Genomic DNA, 26109 nt, shown 5'->3' with positions numbered 1-26109 from the left:
TCACCCTAGCCAGGGCTTGACAGATTCCTCCAGAGTCCAGAACAATGGACAGGCAGCACATTTAACCCAAAAAAGAAAAAGGACTTTGTGCAACACTATAATAACCTGTAAAATAAAATGTCGAGGAGAACTAGCATTGTGTTTTAAAAATAGAATAAATAAGTCCACAGTCAGGAGGCTATCCCAGTGGGTTCTCCTGCAAGATGGGTGAAAAAGGCGGTGAACTAAATGACCACTTGATCCTCCAAGCCTCCGTGGATCAAAGGCCTCCTTCTCCAGACCAACACTGTTTCCCACAGTGGGAACCAGATGCCAAGGGGCAGCCCAGAAGCAAGGCGCTCCCCAGGAAGCCTTGGCATCCCGGAAGCTGCCCTTCCCTGCCCTTGGCTTCAGCTCCTGCTATTCTGAGGTTTCCTGCCCCAAGGGATGGAGGCCCCAGACAGCAAATTCCCATGAACAGACCTACCAAATCAAAGAATCAGGCTGAGTCAGGCTGAATTTAGGGAAACAAACTTTTATTACACTTTCAAATATTTTCACATTTTTTCTTCAATTTTTTTAAAGTGTCTGGCTTCTAAGATTTTTTATCACAATGGCCAGTAGAAAAATAACCAAACTCTTAGAAATGAAGGTGCGCTCATTGGCGCTTCCCACAAAAGTTGGGTTGGAGAGGTGATGGGAGGGGCATTGTGGAGCAGCGTTGGAACAGAGATGTCAGGGTTAGGAAGAAATGCTTTTATGGAGTGAGTGGTTCACAAAGACTTCGGTTTATTATGTGCAGAGCAACCGGGTTTTCATAGTGATGCAGACAAGGCCCTGCTTTGGAGCAAACTACCTACTGGAAAAGTAAGAACCAGTCCTTGGAAAATCCATATGGAGAACAATAATAAATAGGATTTCTTTCTCTGAAGAATTTTAGCTGCTGGCTCACTGCGGCACAATGACCTTGTTCTCTACCGTCTGAACATAGCTGTCAACCGTCCCTTATTTGGCGGGAAACTCCCTTATCCCAGCACAGTGTCCCGCTACTGTCCATTAAATTTCCTGGGTTTCAAAGGAAGCAGCTCCTCTCCCTCCCTGCCGGCCAGGGAGGAGGGAGGCTCCAACTGTGTTGCTTGGCTGCCCAGCCTGCCCCCCTCCGGCCTCCTCTCACCAGCCTCAGCCCCTGGGATCCCCTCCCCGCCAGGACTGATGGGAGCCTCGGGCCCTTCCGCCGCCATCCTCCTCGCGACCGCCAAATTGAGCGTCTCTGCCTGGGGCCTCTCCTCTGCCCGTCGCCACAGCTCCTGCTCCCGCTAGGCCGTACTGTGGCTGTGCTGCCGAAGGACCCGGATAAGATGGGCAGCCTGGCGAAGCCTATGAATTGCTGAGGAGCCTTGAGAGGAGAGCGAGGGCAACCATAGAGAAAGCAGTTCAGAGAGAGGAGGAGGCGGAGGTGCAGGCAGGTGTTCCAAGGGCTAACCATAGAGGGGGAAAGTGGAGGAAGGACCGCAAGTGCTTCTCCCATAGATTTGTAGTGGTAGACTAGCATAGATGGTCTGAGCTGCGGGTTTACTTTTGGCGCTATCCCCCCCCCCCCCCGTTACGATATTGAAGCAATGCAGCTGCGAGCTGCTGGTAGCTTGAAAACATCACATGATGGAATGTTGGGACTGTTCCGTGGGAAACAGAGGGACAGTCAATTCACAGTGCAGAGGGCACCGGAATTAGCTCAGAGTGTAATATGAGCTGGACAGGAAGTGTTTGTCTCTCTCGACTGCTGGAGTTTGAAGAGAGCAGTCATGTTTTTTGGAACACTGCAAAGACAGAAATAAAGGCATGTAAATACGTTTCTGTCTATCTCTTTCCCCTGCCAGGGGGGGCAGGAAAGAGGGGGGGTATTCTTCTCACGCTGAGAAGGATCGCCTATCGTGACCTCTGCCTGGATCTTGCTGGGAAAGCAGACAGGGAGGTCAACAGGAGACCAAGCCGGGTGCCTGGGAGAGTTGCCAGTTTCTCCTGATAAAGGCTTGATTCCCGACACCCCCTTCCTCCCGCCCCGCCTGATGGAACTGAGAGCTGCAGATGGAGCACGAGAGAAAAGATACAGAACTGCAGCAGCATCTTTGTAGCTTGGACTTCGTTTTGCACGAAAAGTGGTTGCTGCTTGTAGTTATTTAATTGCAGTGTTTCATCAGCTGGTGTCTTTAGAAGCAACCTCTGGAAACGAAGGGCTAAAAACCGGCACTGCTCTCCAAAATTATCTGGTCCCTTTTAAGTTCATATTTCAGTTGGTTGTCTAAAATCCCTAATTTTGGCTGCTGATCCCTTATTTTCGAGGCTGCTGGTCCCTTATTTTCAAATCTGTAAGTTGACAGCTATGAATCTGACTCTGGTACCAGCTGCAAATTCACACTGTGGTAAGTAATTCACAAAATCAAAGCCAGTCTCCAGAGAAAGAGCAGAGCTCGAGCAGGAAGCAGGGAATCAGATTGAAAAATAAATTGAAAAGGACATTTAACCTCATATCAGGGGAAGCTATTGCCAACAATTATGTCCTATTAAGTCTGGTTTACCCGGCTTGTGATTTCCAATCCAAATGCAGTCCCATCCCCCTTGGTAAACCTGCTTTAGCTGCCTGTCTGGGACTGCAAAAAACAAAGGGGTTGTCAAACAACTGGGAAGTCACAATACAGCTATTTCACAGTATCTGCTTTATGGGTCCAAAATCACGGGCCTGCATTAAGTTATGCCTCTTCTCTCATCACCCGCCCCCCGGCAAATACAAAGATCATCACAAAAGGAGGGATTTCTTCATTCTGTAATGTTAACATGTACCATCTCGCCTGGAGAGGTGCCACCAACTTAGATATTATTATCTTTATGATTAAAGTGCTTCCACATGCTCCCAGCAGACCCGGCATCGAGGCAAATGGGGTGCGAAGCATGCCTCGTTACTCCTTACAAGCTGGCTAGAGTTGCCAAACGAAAGAAAGGTGGCAGTGTCATATATTCAAAAAGCAGCAGGAGAGGCCTTAGCTTAAATGCCACCATTCGGCTCCCAACTGTTCGATATAAGGCAGAGGCAGGAGTCGCACAAAGAATTGCAAGGACTATTCTTTCCAAGCCACCTCCTCCTGCTGCTCCATTCCTTTGGGGGACAGGTTACACTCTCACCATAAAAACAGAATCCAGGATATCTTTGGGCCTCCTCTTGCCATCCCATTCCCTGTGCCATTGCATCTTTAACATACGTAAAAATGAACTGTGCAGAGCAGGAGAGAGAGAATAAGATTCAGATCTCAGAATTACCCGCCTGCCTTTTCAGACTTGTCCATTGGGCCGTAGCCTTGCCTCCTGTCCAAAGGCAGAGCTCCAGCACCCAGAGCGGCATACATGCTGTGCCCGCGGGGGCAGCCCCCCTCAGGGATGACACCCAGGGCGGACCGCACCCCCCTTCCTCTGCCAGTGCTCCTCTCCCACAGAGTTGAAGCACTGGTGTTGGGCGCACACTGCACAGCACTCCCAAATTAGGAGATCCATATCCTGCTTTCCCACTGTGCAGCCCAATCCAGAGAGCTGCTGAGCAGCTTGCATTCCCAGGAGGCTGTGACACAACAAGGTCAATGATATTGGAGCGACTTGGCCTTCTAATTTGGGTTGCCGGGCATGAACAAAGGGGGAAAGTGCCCTCCTCCCCAATACAGACCCTGGCCCCTGCCATCTGCACCTCTTCTCCCCAAGGAGCAAAGGGCTGAGGATTCTTCAGCAAGTGCATGGACTGATGGCCTTTCGTTATAAAGGTAAATGAAGTGGAGCCCCTTCAGGTGAGTTTCACCTGCCCAACACCCTAAATCAAAGAACCACTGTTTTCAGTGGAGAAAAAGAAGACCTCCTGCTGTTTGCTGTGGGGTGGAGGGTGCAGAAGCAGAGGGCCTGTGACAAAAAGTGCTGGGCACGGGACTGCTCTCCACAGGCCCATCTCTGGGCTATTAAATGCTGGTGAAGGGGTGGAGGTCACAGTCTATGTCTGTGCAGGAAGGCTTTCCCCTGCCTAAGACACTGATCCCTTTATGCATAAAAGGCATTCTTATTTTCCCAGACAAAATCCACATAGCTTGCCCTCCCCTGCCCCCACCCAAAAAAGTGTTTACCATACATCTTTTCTAGCAGGTTGCAGAGCCCAGGAATCCTGGCTCCTGCCTGCCCCGTAGCACATTTAGGCACCCCACTCCCCAGAATAAGGAGGGACGACTTGGGGGCCCACAGCTGCATCCATCCCCACCCTGATTATTTCCCTTGCCAGGATGACAACTATGCAAGTCTGCTGTGCACTGATTTCAGCCTGGCGAAGGCTCTTCCCCACTGGCCTTTGACCCAAGACCCTAAGATGCCCCCGGCCTTTACCTAGAGGGCTTCTCAGAAACCAATCCATATCTTTCCTTGGGAGGGCTGGGCGTGGAAGCCAGAAGTCCTGCCTGACCAAAGAGATCAGAGTTCAGTTTGAGCAAAAAAAGGGGTTGCTGTGCTTTTGAGCAGAGTGCATGCTCCCTTAGTGGCCAGTTTAAAACAAATCCTTCATAAATACTGATTGAACACACAGACACACACACTAAGGCCTTGTCAGACCCATCCTTGGACCTTCATACCATAACATCAGCATCCCCTTGGCCCACACAGAGGCCCCCTGCACCCATCCCACTCTCAGAAACTTCGGGGTTGGCTAGGGGAGTCCTAAGCTGTTTCCAGGGACTGTTTTAGTCCTGTTCCATTGCTTTGGTTCCTCATCCTAATTTAAATACCTTCTGGCATTTTGTGCATGTGTGTGCACACACGAGAGAGCTGCCCTGATGTCGAGAAAAGGAAGCCCCTGCCCCCAAGAATAAAAAGATCTGAGACACAGCAATTTTCTTCAAAGGAAGGAAGGAGAAGGGAGGAACAGTCCCCTCCTCAAACAGGTGCAGTGCCCTTAATAAGGGGGGGGGGAGGCCCTGTCCTCTTGGTCCATACGGAGTGCAGTGTGAAGGGCTGCCCTTGTCCAGGAGAGGTGGTCAGTCTGCTCTAGGAAGGCTATCAGAGCACAGTGTTCTCGGTGCAGGTGCCCCCCAAGGAAGAGCGGAACGCTTGCAGCTGGGAGACCCCGTGGAGATGGACACAAGCAGCCGCCACCACCAGCACATGGAAGATTTGGTGGGAGTGGAACTGGAGCAGGAAGAAGAGGGAGCGGGAGGGGAGAGAGAGAGAGAGAAAGAAAGAGAGAAAGAAGCTGAACCCAGGATTTCTGATGGCATGGGCTCTCTCCACGTGAGGCTTGCCGGCTGGAGAGTTGCTTCCCCCCAACCCCTGTGAACCAGCGATGGGGAACCTGCACTACAAGCCCATCATCTTCAACAACTGCTCCTGCTGGCTGGGACCAAGGGGGGTCAGAGGTTAATGACATTTGGAGGGGCACAGGTTCCCGTTCCCCCATCGGGAAACCAACGGGTTTAAACAAAAAACCTAGAGGGTAACAATGGCTTCGCTTCCCAGTTTAGTGCTTAATTTTAAAAGGTACCCAACACACTTGTAGAATGCAGCCTGCCTAAGCTACTTGTATTCTTCATTAAACTGTGTGAGTTATGTTTACTCAGAAGTAGGCGTTGCTGAGGCACCATCTAAAGCTGCAATGCCACTACAATTGCTTCCTTCATTCTGGCCAATTTGCTTTGCATTTTACAGCTCCACAACAGACAGAAATGTCTAAAGTGAAGCTTACTGCATCAATGCTTTTCCATGCTGGGAGAAAAGCCAGACCAGTTGAACATCTGACTGTTGTGAAGGTGTCAAAAGTGCAAGATTTCTGCCCAGAGAGACAGAAAGAAGCAACTCTAATGGGAACTTAGCTATTTCTCAACCAGGCCAGGTTTTTCAGGTACAGTGGTACCTCTTGGTTAAGAACTTAATTTGTTCTGGAGGTCCGTTCTTAACCTGAAACTGTTCTTAACCTGAGGTACCACTTTAGCTAATGGGGCCTCCTGCTGCCGCCGCAGTCGTGCAATTTCTGTTCTCATCCTGAAGCAAAGTTCTTAACCCAAGGTACTATTTCTGGGTTTGCGGAGTCTGTAACCTGAAGTGTCTGTAACCTAAAGCGTCTGTAACCCAAGGTACCACTGTATAACGATTGCATTGTCTCATTTTGTATTGCATTGTATTTTAGATCAGGGATGGGGCCTTCATGACCCCCCAGATGTTGCTGGACTACAGCTCCCATCAGCCCCTGACCCTTGGCTGTGCTGTCTGGAGCTAGTGCATGTTTAGCCTGGAGGAGCTGGACATGTTTAGCCTGGAGAAGAGGAGGTTAAGGGGTGATATGATAGCCATGTTCAAATATATAAAAGGATGTCACATAGAGGAGGGAGAAAGGTTGTTTTCTGCTGCTCCAGAGAAGCGGACACGGAGCAATGGATCCAAACTACAAGAAAGAAGATTCCACCTAAACCTTAGGAAGAACTTCCTGACAGTAAGAGCTGTTTGACAGTGGAATTTGCTGCCAAGGAGTGTGGTGGAGTCTCCTACTTTGGAGGTCTTTAAGCAGAGGCTTGACAACCATATGTCAGGAGTGCTCTGATGGTGTTTCCTGCTTGGCAGGGGGTTGGATTCGATGGCCCTTGTGGTCTCTTCCAACTCTATGATTCTATGATTCTAGTGGGATCTGGAATCCAACAACCTCTGGTTCCCCATTCTTGGTTTACAGGAAGCTTAAACAAATTCAAGCATTAATATCACAAAAATGGTGGGGCTTCCTTGTGCCAGTGTTGCTAAATCTGATTCTTCAGACCCTGTCAGACCTGCTGGAGGTGGCGGCGGGCTGGGCCTTGGGGTTCCCAAGCCTACTGGTTTTGGGAGATTTCAACGTCCATGCCGATGCCGCTCCCTCTTCACAGGCTCTGGACCTAGTGACTTCCATGGCAACACTAGGGCTCTCCCAGTTTGTTTTGGGCCCCACTAATCAAGCAGGCCACATGATGGATCTGATCTTTGGGGCTGGCATAGATGCGATCATGCTCCCCCCTGTGGAAGTGCCATGGTCTGATCACTATGCTCTGAAGGCCAAGACTGACTTCCCGCTCCTCCCCTGCTCGGGTGGCGAGCCTATTTGGGCTCACCCGCGAAGGCTGATGGATCCCGATAGATTCCGTCAGGCCTTGCGGGACCCTGCTCCTCCTGGCAACTCATTAGATGACCTTGTTGAGGACTGGAATAACCAGCTCTTGGCAGCCATCGATAAGATTGCGCCTAAGAGCCCTCTGTGACCCCGTCGAAACCGGGCCCCTTGGTTTACTGAGGAGCTCCGGAAAATGAAGGGGATCTCAGACGGCTAGAGCGAGTATGGCGACGGACTCGTGACGGAGCCTCAAGAACATCTTAGAGCACGCTTATGAAAGCCTATGAGATGGCTATGAAAGCTGCTAAGAAATCTTACTTTGCAGCTACCATTGCATCCGCTAGCTCTCGCCCGGAACAACTTTTTAGAATAATTAAGTCAATAACGTCCTTAGGAGGACAGCCAAATTTAAGCACAAATTCGACCCATAGCTGTGAGGCATTCATGAGCTTTTTTGCGGAGAAAGTCCTGTTGCTCTGCTGTGACCTCCCTGCCAGTTTAGATACAGTGACTGAACTGGAGGCCCCTCGACTGACTTCAGGTCCAGTGTTGGACCATTTCGATCGGATACTCCCTCCTGATGTGGATAGATTCCTCTAAGCTGGTAGGCCCACCACCTGCCTCCTTGATCCGTGCCAGTCTTGGCTGATTAGGGCGTGTCCAGATGTCGCGCGGACCCCGCTGGTTGAAATTATCAATTTGTCCCTTGGCACAGGGACATTCCAAGGGGAATTGAAGGAAGCAGTGGTGTGTCCGCTCTTAAAGAAAACTTCACTAGATCCTTTAGACCTATCCAATTACTGCCCAGTTTCAAATCTTCCATATCTGGGTAAGGTAATTGAGAGAGCGGTTGCTGAACAGCTTGGTAGGTTTCTGGAGGAAATATCGGCTTTAGATCCATTTCAGTCCGGTTTCCGTCCTGGTTTCGGGACCGAGACAACTCTGGTTGCCCTAACAGATGATCTCCGTAGACAACTGGATCGAGGCGGGTCAGGACTGCTGATCCTTTTAGATTTGTCAGCAGCCTTTGACATGGTCGATCATGATCTTCTGGACCACCGCCTCGCTGATGTGGGGATACAGGGCATAGCCCGTAAATGGCTGTGCTCTTTTATCTCTGGTTGGGTCAGAGGGTGGCACTAGGGAGGGAAATGTCATTGCGCCACTCCTTGGTGTGTGGAGTGCCGCAGGGCGCAATCCTCTGCCCGATGCTTTTTAACATCTTTTTGTGCCCCCTTGCCCAGATTGTCTGGAGCTTTGGGCTGGGCTGTCACCAATATGCTGATGACACTCAGCTCTATCTGCTGATGGATGGCCACACCGACTCGGCCCCGAACACACTGACCAGATGCTTGGAAGCTGCGGCTGGATGGTTTTGTGGGAGCCGATTGAAACTAAATCCTTCGAAGACAGCGGTGCTATGGCTGGGTCGGGATGGCATGGGGAAGAGGGACCAACTCCCTTCTCTTGCGGGGGCCCAGTTAGTGCCATTGCCTTCCGTTAAGAGTTTGGGTGTAATCCTTGATGCCTCCTGTCAGGGGTTCAGGAGCAGAGGCAAGGGCAAGGGAGGAAACAGAGAGCGAGGGGGAGGAGGCAGAAGAAAAGATGAGTGATGGCGACGACCCGAGATCTCCGAGTCTTTCCAGTGAATCAGAAGATTCACAGAAAGGAGCACCAGTGGCCAGGGCAAGGGGGGAGCCTAGGGGGACACCCCAGGAAGAAAGGGCCAGAGGGGGCTCAGAGGGGAGCAGTTGGAAATCGGGACCAGCGTCACCAACAGAGAGCAGGGGAGAGGAAGGGCGTCAGGTATCAAGCGCTGGCAGCTCACAACAGGAGGGAGGGCACGAGTCAGGAGTGGCTACACCTCCATCGGGGAGCGAAGAAACGGTCAGACGGAAAGTGGAAGGTTGGGCGCGCGCGCCAAGTTCAAATGCACAGGAAGTTGGCGCAGTAAGCAGCCCGGAAAGGGAGCCAGGTCCTAAAGCCCGGCGCAAGGAGACAGGAGGGTCCGGGGGGTCAGCGTCAGAAGAATCCCGGAAGGAAGAGACCCCGGGGGGCAGAGGGACCCAGAGAAGAACAGTCAGGCGGAAAAGGTGGAGTAAGGCTAGGATATTAAGTTGGTGTACAAGGGGCGGAGACTCAGACGGAGCTTCGCCGGTCTAACCCTTAAGACGTAGAGTTGCGCGCAGCAGCTTGAGAATGGAAACTGTAACTCAATAAAAGACTTTTATAAGTGACCGCTGGCTAGCGTGATCCTCTGTGAGCTAGGATTGGGAAGCAGCTCTGACAGTAAGCTCCGTCTCCCGTTGTGGGCATCTACAGCCTCGCGGACAGAGGAGAAGGAGGGTGCCTACGACTCAGCTCACGGACGGCAGACAAGATGACGGCCGAACAGCAGATAGGAGAACTCAGAGAAGCAGTGACACGTCTGAATGCCGAAATACTTGCATCCAGGAAGAGAGAGGAGGACGCAGCTGCCGCCTACAGGGATCTCCAGGTCAGGTTGGAAGTGCTTACGAAGCAAGGGCAACTGACACCCAAACCGGAGGGGATTGGGTTGGGGAGAAGAACAGGCGGTCTAGTCTCTCACTTCGATGGGAATTTACAACTGTACCCCAACTTTGGAGCAGATGTACAGTGTGCACTGCAACTGCTGGACAAAGACTTTAGAGATGAGCAAGAGAAGGTGGGATTTATCATGTCCCATTTGCATGGAGATGCTAAAGCATGGCTGCGCAATTTGTGGAGAGATAAGGATCCAGCGCTCCAAACCGCGGATGCCTTTATTAAAGCGATGGATGGCTGCTTTTTATCTAGCATAGACGTGGATCTTGCCCGGAGGGAGGTGCATGGGCTGAAGCAAGGGAGGGCCAGCGTAAGACAGTACCAAGCCCGCTTTTTTGCATTAGTCAGTGCCTTGGAATGGGACAGAGATTCAGCTCCAGTCAGAGATCTTTTTTGGGAAGGCTTGAACAATGCGGTTAAAGACGAAATTGCAAGGGGGGAGAGACCCCGGACCACGCAGGAGGTCGTTCAGAGGGCGCTGGCGGTGGGAGTGCGGCTGGAGGAACGCCCATGGAGCAGGGACGAAGGGCGTGGAGGGTGCGAACCAGCGAGAGGGTTTTCCTTCGTTCCCAGGGAAGCTGCACGTGCGCAATCCACGCCTCCGCCAGGAGGGGGAGCGGAACCGATGGAGGTTGGCAGTGCCAGGGCTCAGTCAGCAACCAGAGCCACAGCACCGGGAGCAGTCAAAGCGAAGCCTCCTAGAGGGAACAGGAAGTGTTACATCTGCGAAAGTCCGCAGCACATGGCGAAAGAGTGTCCCCAGAGGCTCCACAAGCACACTGCAGCCTCAGCAATGGTAACTGCAGCAACTCAGCAAGGGGAACCACAGCAGGGAAACGACGGAGTCTGGCTGGAAAGAGAGGCACTGGGGCCCAGCCAGACGTGTCAGTGAAGGAGTCCCCAGGGATTTTGCAGCCCACAGACCCCCTCCCACCCAAACCAGTGGTGAGGCTCACCGCATCGCTCCAGCTACCCAATGGACTCACCATGGACGTGCCAATCACCATTGACTCAGGAAGCAATGCGGACTTTATAGGGCAGGACTTTGTCGATAAACACGCTATACAGCTGCTGCCTGCCACGCTGCCCCTGCAGGTCGTCACGGTGGATGGCAGGGAGCTGCTAGGGGGGCAGGTGGTGAAGCAAACGCCACCAATGGTGATGCGACTTGGAAATCACAGGGAAATCATCAGTTTTAATGTCACCAGACTGTCGGACACACCTATTGTCTTGGGCATGAGTTGGCTGGACAGACACAGTCCGACGTTGGCTTGGTACCAGCGGCAGCTAGTCTTTGGCTCATCATACTGCGCTGAACACTGCATTCTGCCCCGGCAGGAGGGAGAGGAGGAGGAAGTGCAGCTGCAGCTGGGGACGCTGCAAGCAATCCCCCACAAATACGCGGGATTTTTGGAGGTCTTCTGCGAGAAGGAAGCGGATAAGCTACCCCCCCACAGATCATATGACTGCAAGATTGACCTACTGCCAGGGGCGGCGCTGCCCAAAGGGAAGCTGTATTCCATGTCTGAGGACGAACTACAGGAACTCAAGGAGTTCATAGATCATAATTTGGAGCGCGGCTTCATCCGAGAGTCCAAGGCGGTGGGAGGCAGTCCTGTATTCTTTAAGAAGAAGGACACGCCCCAAAAAAGACTTGTAGTGGACTACCGGATCTTGAACAGTGTGACCAAGCCATCGGACTTCCCCATGCCCAGGATCGACGACCTCCTCGCGACGGTACGCAAGGGCCGCGTGTTCACCAAGTTGGACCTGCGTGGGGCGTACAACCTCATTCGCATGCGGGAGGGTGATGAGTGGAAGACAGCCATGTTCACGCCCCTGGGCACCTACGAATACAGAGTTATGCCTTTTGGATTGCAAAATGGCTCCCACTGTTTTCAAGCTTTTATGCATCACGTGCTGGCGGGGCTCCTCTACAAGACGTGCGTCTGCTTCTTGGATGACATCCTGATATTTTCTGAATCACAACAGGATCACGACAGACACGTCAAGGAAGTGCTGAGCAGACTACAGCAGCATAGGCTTTACGCCAAGCTGGAAAAGTGCCAGTTCGACGTGACGGAGGTGGATTTCCTGGGCTACAGATTGTCAGACAAGGGGCTCGCCATGGACAGCGCCAAGGTTCGTGCCGTGTTGGACTGGAAGAGCCCGCGCAACCGGAAGGAGGTCCAGCGGTTTGTTGGCTTTGCGAACTTCTATCGCAAGTTTATCAAGGGGTTCGCTATGCAAACAGCGGCCATCACAGACACGCTCAGTTCCAAGAAGAAGAAGTTCATCTGGACGGAGCAGGCGGAGCAGTCTTTTCAGGCACTCAAGCGTCTCTTCACGTCGGAAGAGCAGCTGTTGCATGTCAACCCCAGCAGGCCTATGAGGGTGGAGACGGACGCATCAGACAGAGCCGTGGGAGCAGTCCTGTTGCAGCAAGACCCGCAAGGGGCCTGGAGGCCAGGAGCGTTTTACTCCAGGAAGCTCAGCAAGTCTGAACAGAACTACACCATCTGGGACAGGGAGTTGCTTGCCATTCATGCAGCTTTCAAGGCGTGGAGGCACTTCCTGATCGGCGCCAAGCACACGGTGCAGGTCTGCACGGACCACAAGAATCTGGAGCACTGGCGCACGGCGCAGTTCCTGAACCAGAGGCAGATACGTTGGGCCGAATTCTTTGCGAACTTCGACTTCCGAATAGAGTATGTCCCGGGGGACACCAACATCATGGCGGATGCCCTATCCCGTAAACCACAGTACCTGGAGGAGGCGACGCCAGCGGCTGCCATGCACATCTTCGCACCGACGGTGTGGGCGTGCGCTTCGGCGACAGTTGACCTGGATGCGGTAAGGAGAGCGCTGCGGGATGACACCTTCGCGCGAGCCAAGATGGCAGAGGCGCAAAGGGGCACGGCGGTGACCGGCGAGTTCCAAGTTCGTGATGGATTACTCCTCCGTAAAGGGGCCATCTACGTGCCGGGGGACGATCTTCGCGCCAAGGTACTGCAGCAGCTGCACGACGCACCCACTGCCGGGCACTTTGGCACAGAGAAGACGATAGAATTAGTCGCCAGGGACTTCTGGTGGCCCAGAATGAGAGGGGAGGTCGCGGACTACGTGGCGAGGTGCGACACCTGCCAAAGGGCCAAACCAGTACACAGACCGCCGGCGGGACTGCTGGAACCGCTGCAAACCCCGTTCGAACCGTGGGAGAGAGTGGCCCTGGACTTTGTCACGGATCTACCCAGCTCGAGGGGCAAGACGGCAGTGCTAGTGGTGGTGGACTTGTTCTCCAAGATGGCACATTTCATTCCGTGTGCGAAGGTGGCCACGGCGGAACAAACCGCCAAACTGTTCATAGATCACGTGTTCAGGGTTCACGGTCTGCCGCGGTCTATACTGTCCGACCGGGGGCGGCAGTTCATCTCGAACTTCTGGCAGAAGCTGATGGGCTTCCTGAACGTCAAGATCAACCTGGCGTCGGCTAGACACCCGCAGACCAACGGGCAAGCGGAGCGGGTCAATGCCATCATGCAGCAGTACCTGAGATGTTATGCGAATCAACAGCCTGCGACGTGGGTGGATTACCTGCCTCTCGCCGAGTTCGCCTACAACAACACGAAGCACGTGTCCACGGGGGTCACGCCGTTCTTCGCCAACAACGGGAGGCACCCCAGGACCTTCCCGGGACTGGAAAGAATGGGGGAGGGGGAGCCGCAGACAGCAGACGCGTTCGCGTCGGAGTTGCAGGAGGTCCACGATCAGCTGCGGCGGCACCTGGAGCTGGCTAAACACGCATACAAGGTACAAGCGGACAAACACAGAAGGGTTGGCGAAGAGATCCATGTGGGAGACTGGGTCTGGTTAGCAGCCCACGCAGTGCCGGCCAGGTCGTTGGCGAAGAAGAAACTAGGGCATAAACAACTGGGGCCCTACCAAGTCGAAGAGCAGGTCAACCCGGTGGCTTTCAGGCTGGCGCTTCCGGAGGGCTCCAGGATGCATCCGGTGTTCCACAGATCGGTGCTCACTCCCTACAAGGCACCTCACAGGTTTCAGGAACCAGGAACGGCACCGAATCCGCTCCGAGAGAGAACCGAGCAAGGGGGAGTGGCACAGGAGGAGCACATCAACGAAGTCACGGAGATTTTGGACTCCAGATGGGGGGAAGAGGGGGTAGAATACCTTCTCGCCAAGGAGGGCACCCCGGCCAGTGCCAACAGCTGGGTGCCGGCCTACGCTTTAGACGAACCTCTGCTCAAAGAAGAGTTTCATGCCCTCTTCCCACATAGGCCCATGCCAGCAGATTTTTTCGACGACTGGCTTTTCACGCCCACGCTTTCAGCCAGCACGTTCCAGGGGTTCGACTCGGACGAGGAACCGACACGAGACGCCCGTTCCCAGGAGGGGTCACCCTCGGGATCTGCCTCAGAACCCTCGTATTGGTGGGACGATAGACCAGAGGAGCAGTGGCGCAGAAAGTGGCTGGAGGGTCCAGGACGAGCAACGTCCCCAGAAGGAAGCGAGGGAGAGACGGACATGGACGTATTCGGGGACGACCCGGGTTTCGAGCACGGCGGCACAGAGATGGAAGCGGAGGTGACCGTCGTTGACGAGAGCAGGGAGGAAGAACCGGAAGACTTCAGATGGAGGCCCGCCACGGGAAGCGAACTGTATCCGACATTCGTCCCCCTGACACGGCAGCACCCAGCTCCCGCACCGGAAGGAGGGGAGGGGGGAAGAGGGGGCTTCGAGGGGGGGATGGATGTCAGGGGTTCAGGAGCAGAGGCAAGGGCAAGGGAGGAAACAGAGAGCGAGGGGGAGGAGGCAGAAGAAAAGATGAGTGATGACGACGACCCGAGATCTCCGAGTCTTTCCAGTGAATCAGAAGATTCACAGAAAGGAGCACCAGTGGCCAGGGCAAGGGGGGAGCCTAGGGGGACACCCCAGGAAGAAAGGGCCAGAGGGGGCTCAGAGGGGAGCAGTTGGAAATCGGGACCAGCGTCACCAACAGAGAGCAGGGGAGAGGAAGGGCGTCAGGTATCAAGCGCTGGCAGCTCACAACAGGAGGGAGGGCACGAGTCAGGAGTGGCCACACCTCCATCGGGGAGCGAAGAAACGGTCAGACGGAAAGTGGAAGGTTGGGCGCGCGCGCCAAGTTCAAATGCACAGGAAGGTGGCGCAGTAAGCAGCCCGGAAAGGGAGCCAGGTCCTAAAGCCCGGCGCAAGGAGACAGGAGGGTCCGGGGGGTCAGCGTCAGAAGAATCCCGGAAGGAAGAGACCCCGGGGGGCAGAGGGACCCAGAGAAGAACAGTCAGGCGGAAAAGGTGGAGTAAGGCTAGGATATTGAGTTGGTGTACAAGGGGCGGAGACTCAGACGGAGCTTCGCCGGTCTAACCCTTAAGACGTAGAGTTGCGCGCAGCAGCTTGAGAATGGAAACTGTAACTCAATAAAAGACTTTTATAAGTGACCGCTGGCTAGCGTGATCCTCTGTGAGCTAGGATTGGGAAGCAGCTCTGACACCTCCCTTTCCATGGAGGCGCAGGTTACAGCAACAGCCAAGGTGACATTTTTCCACCTTCGCCGCATCAAGCAGTTGGTCTCTTACCTTTCCCGCCCTGACCTGGCCACAGTGATCCATGTGACGGTCACCTCCAGGCTTGACTACTGTAATTCACTCTATGCGGGGCTGCCCTTGAAGCTGTCCCAGAAACTCCAGCGGGTGCAGAATTCTGCAATGAGGCTCATCACGGGGTCTCTGCCATGGGAGCATATTCAACCCAGTGCTTTTCCAGCTGCACTGGCTCCCGGTGGAGTACAGGGTCAGATTTAAGGTGCTGCTTTTGACCTTTAAAGCCCTTCACGGCCTAGGACCCTCGTACCTACGGGACCGCCTCTCCCGGTATGCCCCACAGAGAGCCTCAAGGTCCATAAATAGCAACACCCTAGTGGTCCCGGGCCCTAAGGAAGTTAGATTGGCTTCAACCAGAGCCAGGGCCTTTCAACTCTGGCTCCGGCTTGGTGGAATGCTCTGCCTCATGAGACCAGGGCCCTGCAGGATCTGATTTCTTTCCGCAGGGCCTGTAAGACAGAGTGGTTCCACCTGGCCTTTGGCTTAGAGCCAATTTGATTCTTTCCCCCTCTTTCTTTTTTCTTTTCCTTTCTCCTCCTGCGATGAGGCTACATTTTAATATTTTAATGTTTCAATATTTTAATGTATTTTAATTTTGTTTTTAAGTTGTATTTATTGAACTTATTTTTATTATTGCTTGTTAGCCGCCCTGAGCCCGGCCTTGGCTGGGGAGGGTGGGATATAAATAAAAATATATTATTATTCTCTTGGGTCTTGGGCAGAAAAAGGGCTTCCCCTGATTCTTTTGACATCCTGTGGCCAAGTGTGTCTTCCAACTCTGAGCTTTACTGTCCCTTGAGGAAGGAGATATTCCAAACCTGACATGAAGATGCAGGGAATTCAGACTCACAGTTTTTATCTTGCCCTTAGACACCCCAAAGGCCAGTTCCTCCCACACAACACGTACCCATATGTCACACTTGCCCGGGAAGAAGCGTTCGGGGATTCGGGCAGCGTACAGGCCCACGCCCAGGATGTAGAGGATTGCCATGAGGAAGAGCCAGCCGATCTGCCCCACAGTCGTGGCCTTGATGAATCCTTCAGCAATCATGAAGTGGAGTGTGGGCACCAAGCCACTCAGCCCCAGGCCCAGGAACACCCCTGTCCAAGAAATAAGAAAGGTCACTGTGTGGAAGAGCTCCTCTCAGGGATTAATAGAAAGAAGGCCTTATCTGGTCTCAATCCTGGAACTAAAGTTTAATGTCAAATATGGAGAATAGAAGAGCATGTACAAAGAAGCCGAATTATCTAGACCAATGGTTCCCAGACTCCCTGCTCCTGCACCAGGACCACTTGAAAATTGCTAGGGGTCTTGACAGACCCCTCAATGATTTTCTGTCTGTGGTAACAATTGTACTGTACTGTGCTAGATGCTGTATGCTTTTTAATTGTATTTTTATTTAATTTATTTATTAAAATTTGTATGCCATTTCACTGTAAATGAAATCTCTAAGCATTTTACAACAGTATAAAATAAAACAGGATAGTATTAAAAATAGGTATTAAAATATTCCATGGAATTCAGATTGCTAGACTCCAGATCCCATCATTCCCAGCCAGCATGACCAGTGGTCAGGGTTGAAGAGAGTTGGAGTCCAACAATATATAGAGGTGCTAGATTGGCTAACCCTCATCTATAGCCATAGGATGAGACTTGAACTAAAGTCTGGCTCTCCCACTAAACTTTTTGCCATTATGCTACGCTAGTTCCACACATTGTTATGTACTAATCCTGTTACTAGCTTCCAAGTGGGAAAAATGCCTTTAACAACATGTTACTGCACACTTTGGCCATGTCACAGAATCATAGACTTCTAGACTCAGAAGGGACCCCAAGGGTCATCTAGTGCTGAATCTCAGCTAAAGCATCCATGACAGATGGCCATCCAACCTCTGATTAAAAACCTCCAAGGAAAGAGAGTCCACCACCTTCCAAGGGAGGCCATTCCACCATCAAATAGCTCTGACTGTCGGAAAGTTCTTCCTGATGTTTAGTCCAAATCTCCTTTCTTGGAGCTTGAAGCCACTGGTTCAGGTCCTCCCCTCCAGAGCAGGAGAAAACGAGCTTGGTCCCTCTTCCATGGGGCAGCCCTTGAGATATTGGAAGATGGCTACCCTATCTCCTCACAGTCTCATTTCCAGGCTAAAGATACCCAGCTCCTTCAACCACTCCTCAGAAGGCTTGGTTTCCAGACCCTGGATCATCCTGGTTGTATTTTTGCACTACCCTCAAGTTAAGCTTTTGCTCTGTAAAAATTTGTATTTTGCTAGTAAACAGAACTATTTTAACCGAGCTTTATTTCCAAAGTGATTCCTGGTGTAGAAGTACTATATCTCAACTGGGAAATGCATTTATCAGAATGAGATCCATTCTGAGGGTCCAGCTGTGTTCTGGCACTTTCAGAGCCTACGGCTTTCTAACTACATGGGTCTGTTCTAAGGAAATCCTCCAATGGGGCCCGATCCATCACAAGCAATGCCAAATCGACAATTGTGCATGATTACCTGCTCGGACGGCCCGGTACTGTGGGGTGGCAAAGTGGTCCCACTGCGACACCATGATGGCCGTGACGCCCAGGACACAAATGATGACGAGGTAGATGAGTTGGGGTTGAGGTGAGCAGTAAAAGGAGTAATAGAGCCAGGGAACAAAACTGCCCATGGTGAGCAGGGCGATTCCAGAGTAATCCAGTCTGCACAACAGAAAGCAGGGTGGGCTTGCCAGTAGACAGACAGAGCAGGCAGCCCTCCCCCAGCACCAGGAGGCTGCTTGAATTTCCCATGATGCCCCTCACATGGCATGTGCTGCTGAGGCCAATGTGGGAGATGCTTGAATTTCTCATGCTGCCCCAGGAAGCACTGAGTTGGGGGGCATTGTGGGAAATTTAAAGGGGGCTCCCAGACCTAGCCAGCTGATGCTGATCGACATGCTAGAAATTTCTTTAAAAGGGGAGCCCAGGGTAGACCCCATTGAGGCACAGGGACTGTATGCTAGAAGAGTTTGAAGAAAAGTTTGGATTTGATATCCCACTTTATCAGTACTCGAAGGACTCTCAAAGCGGCTAACATTCTCCTTTCCCTTCCTCCCCCCACAACAAACACTCTGTGAGGTGAGTGGGGCTGAGAGACTTCAGAGAAGTGTGACTGGCCCAAGGTCACCCAGCAGCTGCATGTGGAGGAGCGGAGACGCAAACCCGGTTCCCCAGATTACGAGTCCACCGCTCTTAACCACACCACCACACTGGCTCTCAATGCTTGGCATTATGGCAGCACAGAAGGACAGAGCGACACATCAGCACAAAACAGGGCAAAAAGGAGGGCACCAATCTGCATAAAATTTGCACATGGTAACTTATACGCACAGCTGCAAATTAAGAAATAATTACAGTAATTAAATGGAAATGAACACCACCTCACCCTATTAGGGAAGACTTGGACAGCTTGCCAGCTGGCTCTGTCTTCTGAGCAGGTGCTGCTAACTGTTGAGGGCAGGGCGGATAAAAATCAATGATTTTTTAAAATTAAAAATCGGGTTTTATTATTTAAATTGGATTTTTTAAAATTTAAATTGGATTTTTAAAATAAAATGCTTTTGGAGGAAAAAATCTTTCTAAAGATAGTTTTCTATTTAAGTTACATGATAGTCCAAAGGCTATTCATTAGGAAATAAGGATTTGTTTTAAGTTTTTCATGTGTGCTAAAACTCAGTTATGGAGTTACGGATACATCAGTTATGGATACATATGCTATAATGTTATTGTTTTAGTTAAATAAATTGTTTAAATTGTTATTAAGAAAATTATTATTTTTCTCCTTCCAATCAAGTACAGCAGAAAAGTTGTCCAAATAGAAACAGTTAACTTATTAAACCTCACAATAATTTTATAATTATCTATCTATGTATTTCTAATAGTATAACCAAATCAGTATTTTTTGATATAACTGTAAAAACTACTCTGAACATTTATTATTCCAAAAATGAAGCCTTCATCTGGTTGTAAATATTAAGATTAAACCAGTAAGAATGAGTCTTTCTGTAAAAAAATAATTTAAATCAAGTCTTACTGCCTAGTGATTTAAATCAAATCCACACTGGCTGAGAGGCAACTTCAAGGGCCCCCTCCCTCTATATTTAAACCACACATGGCCTGAGCAGCCCTCCCATAGAGGATACCTTCAGATAAAGTGATGGCCCCTGACAGCCCTTCAGAAATAGAGGACAGTCCTCTGTAAAGTAGGACACATGGCCACCCTAACACAAGGACTTTGACTCTCTTAAAACCGTCCGTGCATCTATTGCCAGCCAGAGAAGAGCTCCCCACTGATGCTCCAAGCACTTGTGTCTCTTGAGAGCTTCGGTGCCACGGAAGATACTCTTGCTCCTCACCGTCTCCCACTTCCCATGTGTCCCAGAAGACCTGGGGGGGGGGCAGGTGAAGCAGGCAGGCGGTAGACTTACTTGGAGAAGGTGCGGGAAACCTCCTCTGAGTGGCAGTAGACCGTGTGGAACAGCCAGGAGAAGCAGAGGCAAAGGATGGCTCCCAAGAAGAACATTCCAAAGACAACACGCTCCTGGATGGGGGCAACGTACTTCATGTTGGGGCTGATCATGTATCCAATGCCCAAGACCAAGAAGAAGAGGAACCCTGGGAGAGGAAGAGAAGAAAGCTGCCCACATCTCTTTCTAGGTGTCTCCACATACCCCAACCACACTGAAAGGGTGGTCCTCTCAGGAATTTGGAGGAAATGACTCTGCTCTGCCAGAAGCAGGCAGAGGTCACCAGCAGCCCTGCACAAATAGAGACCTGGAGGGGGCCGTCTCTGGGCCTGGCGGTCTGTGGTCACTTCCCCATGAAGTCAGGGGTGTCAACTGGAAAAACCTGAACCTGTGTCCCATCCCCCCTTATCTCTCTCTCACACACAGTTTCCCTGCAGCACAAGAGAGGTGCATATGCAAAATAAACAAGCAAACAGAGGTAATCAAGTCTAATGTTCTGCCCTGAGTACTTGCACAATAAACATTGAAGCTTACTAATACAGTGGTACCTTGGTTTTCAAACATCTCCATTGACGAACATTTCGGTTTTCGAAGGCCATAAACCCAGAAGTAAGTGCTTCAGTTTTCGAACATGCCTCAAAAGTCGAACATGCCACGCAGCTTCCGCTGAGTGCAAGATCCTGAGGCCTAGCTGTTGGCTATTGAGTTTTCAGTTTTCAAATGTTTCAGAATATGAACAGTCTTCCGGAACGGATTACATTCAAAAACTGAGGTACCACTGTATATGAAAAGTGAAGCTCACTAACATAGTGATTAGAATGCAGACTGTCAGGAAACACCATCAGTGAACCATATTTGTGTTGCCTGTTAAGTGTCTTTTATGCTGATTTTTAAAAAATATTAACAAAGAAGATGGTAGCTATATTCTGAAGCTGAAATAGTTTGCTATGATGTGAGACACAGAAGAAGAAGGGAGCTAATCCAGATTGCCCCCTTCCTCTTCCCCCACCACACCAGGTTCTTGCTGTGCGGAGCAGAGCCCCATGACTGACCAAGCAGATGTGTCCAGATGTTGCCTGTCTCCGTGTGGAGGCGGAAGATGCTTCGGAAACAAGCACGGAAGGAGGGCATGGGCGGCCGGTGCCCATGGAGGAGGAAGTCATTGTCCTTCAGCCAGTCAGGCAGCACATCATAAGGCATGACACGCCAGCGGCCCTCCCAGACCTACAACGGGAGAAAAGACGGAGGCTGTGTAGACATTACTGGCTTAAAACGCAGCTAGGCCATTCTCTTTTTGAACTTCAGTCGGAGCTGTTTTGAGGAAAAACACACTGAAACATAGAACTTAATTTTTTTTAAATTACAGCATGCAGTAGATAAAGGATAGGCATGGATTGTGGTTAATGTGTGTGCCCCACGTCTGCTACCCGTGGTGGGAGCACACTGGGTACAGAGTGAGCAGTATGTGAGTGCAGCCTGAGGCTAAGGCACAGGAAAGGATCTTGCCTGTTGATTATACTAGGAGCTGAACTAGAATAATATGGTATTCATCTTTTGTAAGAGTGAACTGTGTCTCCATAATTCAAAAAAGTAAACTAAAATCAAACTGTTTCCCCAGTATCAAAAGTATGTACATGTGTGCTGATTCTGTATGCTTCATTTATTTTTTAAAAAATGGGGGTGGGGACACTGCTCTAAAGAGATTTTTTTTACAGCAAGCATAAGGAAGTTTTAAAGTGTCATTGCATTTTATAAGGAACACAGAAGATGTGGCTTTTGAGAGTGCTGAGAATATTCTGTAAAGAAAACAACAACCTCCAGGGCTGCTTTGGTGAAGCAAAGCCAAGAGTTCTCTGTGGATTCAGCTTCACGGCTGAAGGGGGAACAGAACGCAGTTCCCTCCCCGCTCAACACTCTGGCAACAAAGGCAATCCCATAAATACCTTTTCAGAGTCCCACTGAGTTCAATGGGGCTTACTCCCAGGTCAGTGGGTATTAGTCTGCAGCCTGGTTCAAGCATCCTCACCTCAGGGCCACAGCAGAGGCGACCTGGGCTTCCATGCTTGTTGCTCATGCATCTGACCCACTAAGTATAAGGTGTGGGGAGGAGCATGTTTAGGGCATAGTACGGGGTGCTCCCACCTCCATTAGCCCAGGCACTTTTCTCCCAGCCTGACAGACACTGAAGGTGAAGCAGCCCAGGAGACCGGGGCAAAGGATAAGGTGGCAATCTGTGGGTGTCCCCGTTCCCATCATTCTCATGCCACCTTTTGGTGTAAAATAAATAAACAAGCCAGACCTCCAAATTCATTACACATGAGTGTGGCAGACAGGTGAATATACAAATAAGGATCTTGCTTCATCTTGTCTGCTTTGGCACTTCACCACAAACACACTCAGTAGGCCTTAGCAGTGCTGCCAATTCTCTCAGCCTGCCATTTGCAATGTGGGGCAATAATGATGCTGGTCTACCTTACAGGGCTATGGTAAAGCTTTGAACATTTGAAATGTGCTTATATAAATGCCACGGTTGTCTGTTTATTGTGGGTTTTGGTTGGTTTTTTGCCAAGGTATATAAATATCTTAAAATATATAAATAAATGCAGTGGTTGGTGAAGCCATGCAATTAATTCTGAGGTCCACCAACCAGTGGGGTTGCCACAGGCCCTCAAAGCCCCACCCTGTTAGTTGTCACTTGCCTGAACCCAGCAGCAGCAGTCCTCCTCCTCCTTTTCTGTTTCCTGACCCCTCAGGCCAGTCCTTTTTGCACTTTGTGTGGCCTTCTCTCCCTTGCCCATGGCCTCCCTCAGTCGAGGGCCTCCAGGGGACCCCATCAGGAGAGAGGGAGCACCACTGGGCTGCTTTCTCTTCGCTGGCTTCCAGATACTATGCCCCGTTGGGCTTGGCCCTGAGAGCTGGCTCAGAGCGGGGTGTCATGGCAGAGAGGAGAGCCTCTTGCCCACGACTACACTACTCCATCTCCCCCCTTCTCCAGGGTTGTGTGACTGTTGAGCTTCCCTGTGCCTTGCGAAGCTGGGGAGGAGGCCAATGGGCAGTAGCTGAAGTCATAATATCAGACCCGTGGGCACTTTTGTGACATGCCCGGTTTGCCTTAGCACTGATTGGGTAGCAGCCCATAAAATGAAGAAGAGAGGACGGCCGGACAGCCAGGGGGAGAACTGGTGTCCAGTTCCTCAGGGCAAAACTGAGGAAGAGTGAAGCAAGAAAAACAGGGAGTGCCCAAGGAGGCTTGTTTTGAGCCAGGACTGCTCACAGGCGCTTCCCAGCCACATATGTCACTCACCTTCAGGACAAATTCTTCCATCTTCTCCATGGCATGCTGGGCTTGAAGTGGCAACATCATGACCCGAACAGGATCTGTGCCAACCTCATTCTCCTCTAAGTCTGGGTCATCTGTCCCCCAGCCTGTAGGCTCAACCCCCATCGCAATGCCGTCCTGAAAGAAACCACACACAGCAGAATGAGGTCCTACCAATATAGCTGGCGAGGCATAGGGTCACCCATTGTTGGAAATCTGATGGGTGCTGGTCTGATCTCCCAGTTACTGCTGCTGCTGGAGGATCAGCAGAAAGAGGGGAAATGGAACTGGGCGTAAGGGTGGCCAATCCTCAGCCAATGCAGAAGGAAATATTCTCATGTGAATTGTTGCTGTTGCCAGAATTCACAGTGTTTTGGCTATCGTTCTCCGGCACTTATTGTGAGTTTCCATACACAAGAAGAGCCTTGCTATTGGATCAAGTCTGGCGCTGGGCTTATTAGGGCTCTGCAACTCCAAAGAGGGATACAGGGGGGCAGGTAGAAAAGATCAGGCATCCCAATGGGTGGTCTTGGTGGCACTCACCTGGCCGATGTCCTCTTGCAGCAAGGGTCTCATTTCAGCGACAGCCTCCTCCCCCCGGTACCCTGCGCACCACCCAGCCCTCTCCTTCAGGGGCTCCATGATGGTGGGGGGGAGGGGGTCACAGAGTTGAGGCCTCTTCACAGGCAGAGGCTAGTGCCCTTTGCAAGCCACCAGCCCCATGGTCCCCACTGTCTCTGTGGGAAAGCAGAGGGGGAGGGGTGCAGAGGGATGAATCCTTTTTTCCTCTCATAAGCTTCAAGAAGTGCTAGTTGCCCCCTACCAACTGTTCTACAGCTGCCATGCCACCAAAAGAACCGCACCCTCTCTGTTGGTCCCACAACCCACAAAAGGCTGTACCCTTCCTTGGCGTCCCTGCCATTTCCCCCAGACGGACATCCACAATCGGCCCTCCCTCAAAATCTACACACCAGTACATTTTGCAACACCCTGCCCTTGTCCCTGGTCCAAGGAACCTTCTTCTGCCCCAAAGATTTCCCTGGTCTCCAGGTCTTGTGCAGCCCTTATTCCTGCATCCACTTGGCCTCCTCTCTCCATTGCTCTCTGCCACCCGTCTGTGACAGCACACTTGCCCACCAGGCAGCGGGTCACTACTGATAGCCTGCCCCCTCTCGTTGCCCAGCAACATGCTGAGGGGAATTTCCTCTTGGGTGCAGGTGTGTGGCAAAGGCGGCCCCCACCCCAAATGGCTCTTTCTGGTCTCCCCATGTGGGCTGGCAAGCGGAGGCCCAGGTTGCCTGTGGCCATGGCTGCTCCCTCTGCCTCCACTGCTGCTCCCCCATTCTTCCAACGGCCCCCTCCCCGCCAGCCCCCATTCCTGCCGGCCTCCATCCCCTTCCCCCGCCAGCCTCCCCCCCGCCCGCCCCTCCATCCTGCCCTCACCCCGCAGCCCCGAGCGGCGGCGGCGTTGGCAGCATCAGGACCAGCTCCCGCCAAGGCCCGCCTCTCTCTCCCATTGGCCTGCCTCCCCGCCCGTCACGGGCACCCTCGCCTTGGCAACGCGGCCGAGAGAGAGAGCACTTCCGGCTCCCGCCAGCATCCTCCCGGCCCGCGTTGCCATGGCGACGCTTCCCGGGGCTGCGCGTGCACGCGGGGCGCGCAGCAAGCGGCTTTGCTTATTTATTTCATTAGGAAATATTACGCACCGCTTCCTTTTATTTTATTTTGCTCTAACACGCAAAGCGGCGTGCAAATCCTGTACATAAAGCAGGCCGGTCCCTCCGACGTGGCAGCCGCGCTTGGCCGGCAGCCCCGCGGGAACGCGGAACCGCGCGGCAGGAGGCGCGCCTGCCGGGCACGAGCCTCTCCCTGAAGGCCCGCCGCGCCGCCCGCCCGGCTCTCGGCGCCTGAGGAAGCCGCGGGGAAGAGCGCGCAGCAGCGGTTCCCATATGGTCTAGCGGTTAGGATTCCTGGTTTTCACCCAGGCGGCCCGGGTTCGACTCCCGGTATGGGAAGGTGCGCTTTTTGTTCCCTGGAGTCGCCCAGATCTCCTCCTTTTCCCCCAGTTCGTGGCGCTGCTGCGATGGGCAGCGGCAAAAGGCGCGCATGCTTCCCATCGCATTCAAAACGGCAAATAAAGAGCGTTTTCATGTCCATTTGATTGGGACAAGTGGAAAGCGGAGGGAGACTGAATTACAAGATGTTAAGTGGAAGAGAGAAACTAAAATTTAGAGCTTCCCATACCGGGAGTCGAACCCGGGCCGCCTGGGTGAAAACCAGGAATCCTAACCGCTAGACCATATGGGAGGCGACTGGCAGGAGCCTCCTTGGCTGAATCTTGTCAGACAGGGGAGAGCAGGTCACACTTTGCACCAGGATGATACTATTTCTTCTCTCTCTCTCTCTTTTTTGGAAGAAAAATGAAACAAAAGCATTTCCTAGGAAGATTTCTATAAGCAAGTGTAATATTATTCTACTTCGGGAAAGAATATATTTGTGTGTGTCTGTGATCACTTTTTCTCTTCCAAAACAAGAGGGTGCCATGCAAAGCACATGGGCTGCAGCGCTTAACCCAGCATAACCTGCCACACAAACCTCTCACTCTCAGGCGCTTCGCATGTGCAGACACCTTCCTTACTCGCTTTAAACAGACATTTGGAAGACTCTTCTTGCCTGGCCTAAAGGGTTATTTAGTAGCAGATGCTCTGAAAAAAGGTAAATGGTGCAGAGCGGGGGCAGGAAAAGATCACTCTTCCCATACCGGGAGTCGAACCCGGGCCGCCTGGGTGAAAACCAGGAATCCTAACCGCTAGACCATATGGGAGAACCGCGAAGAGGCATTGGGTAATGTACGAGCCAGTCCAGGACAGAGATGCTCACCGTTGCCCCCTCCGGGGAGAGGAGGGAACTGCATCCTCGCGCCCCCTTCCTATTGCAAAGGCAGAGGCGCTGCTTTGTCCTGGATCTT

At 51.9% G+C, this 26109-nt stretch overlaps 1 protein-coding gene across 5 annotated transcripts; it reads right to left on the bottom strand.

The window, feature by feature from the left end:
- Window positions 1-4872: 4872 nt before the first annotated feature.
- On the bottom strand, window positions 4873-24752 carry LOC310696712 (adiponectin receptor protein 1-like). Of its 5 annotated transcripts, none has more exons than XM_083482575.1 (8): window positions 24585-24752; window positions 23685-23878; window positions 23127-23279; window positions 20875-21046; window positions 19784-19970; window positions 17830-18017; window positions 16232-16425; window positions 4873-5181 (listed from the first exon to the last, which is right to left on the bottom strand). In XM_083482575.1, the coding sequence occupies exons 2-8, from the start codon at window positions 23781-23783 to the stop codon at window positions 5053-5055; spliced, it is 1122 nt and encodes a 373-aa protein (XP_083338701.1). In that variant the 5' UTR covers window positions 23784-23878; window positions 24585-24752; the 3' UTR covers window positions 4873-5052. The 5 variants fall into 5 exon arrangements, with proteins under 5 accessions (XP_083338701.1, XP_083338700.1, XP_083338702.1 ...); XM_083482574.1 differs by lacking the exon at window positions 24585-24752 and adding an exon at window positions 24131-24382; XM_083482576.1 differs by lacking the exons at window positions 23685-23878; window positions 24585-24752 and adding an exon at window positions 24131-24383.
- Window positions 24753-26109: the final 1357 nt, after the last annotated feature.

Source organism: Podarcis liolepis (assembly GCF_965112155.1).
Source record: "Podarcis liolepis genome assembly, chromosome: 17".
NCBI lineage: Eukaryota > Metazoa > Chordata > Lepidosauria > Squamata > Lacertidae > Podarcis > Podarcis liolepis.
Note: the sequence above shows the minus strand (reverse complement) of the source record. Positions and strands in the feature narration are given on the sequence as shown.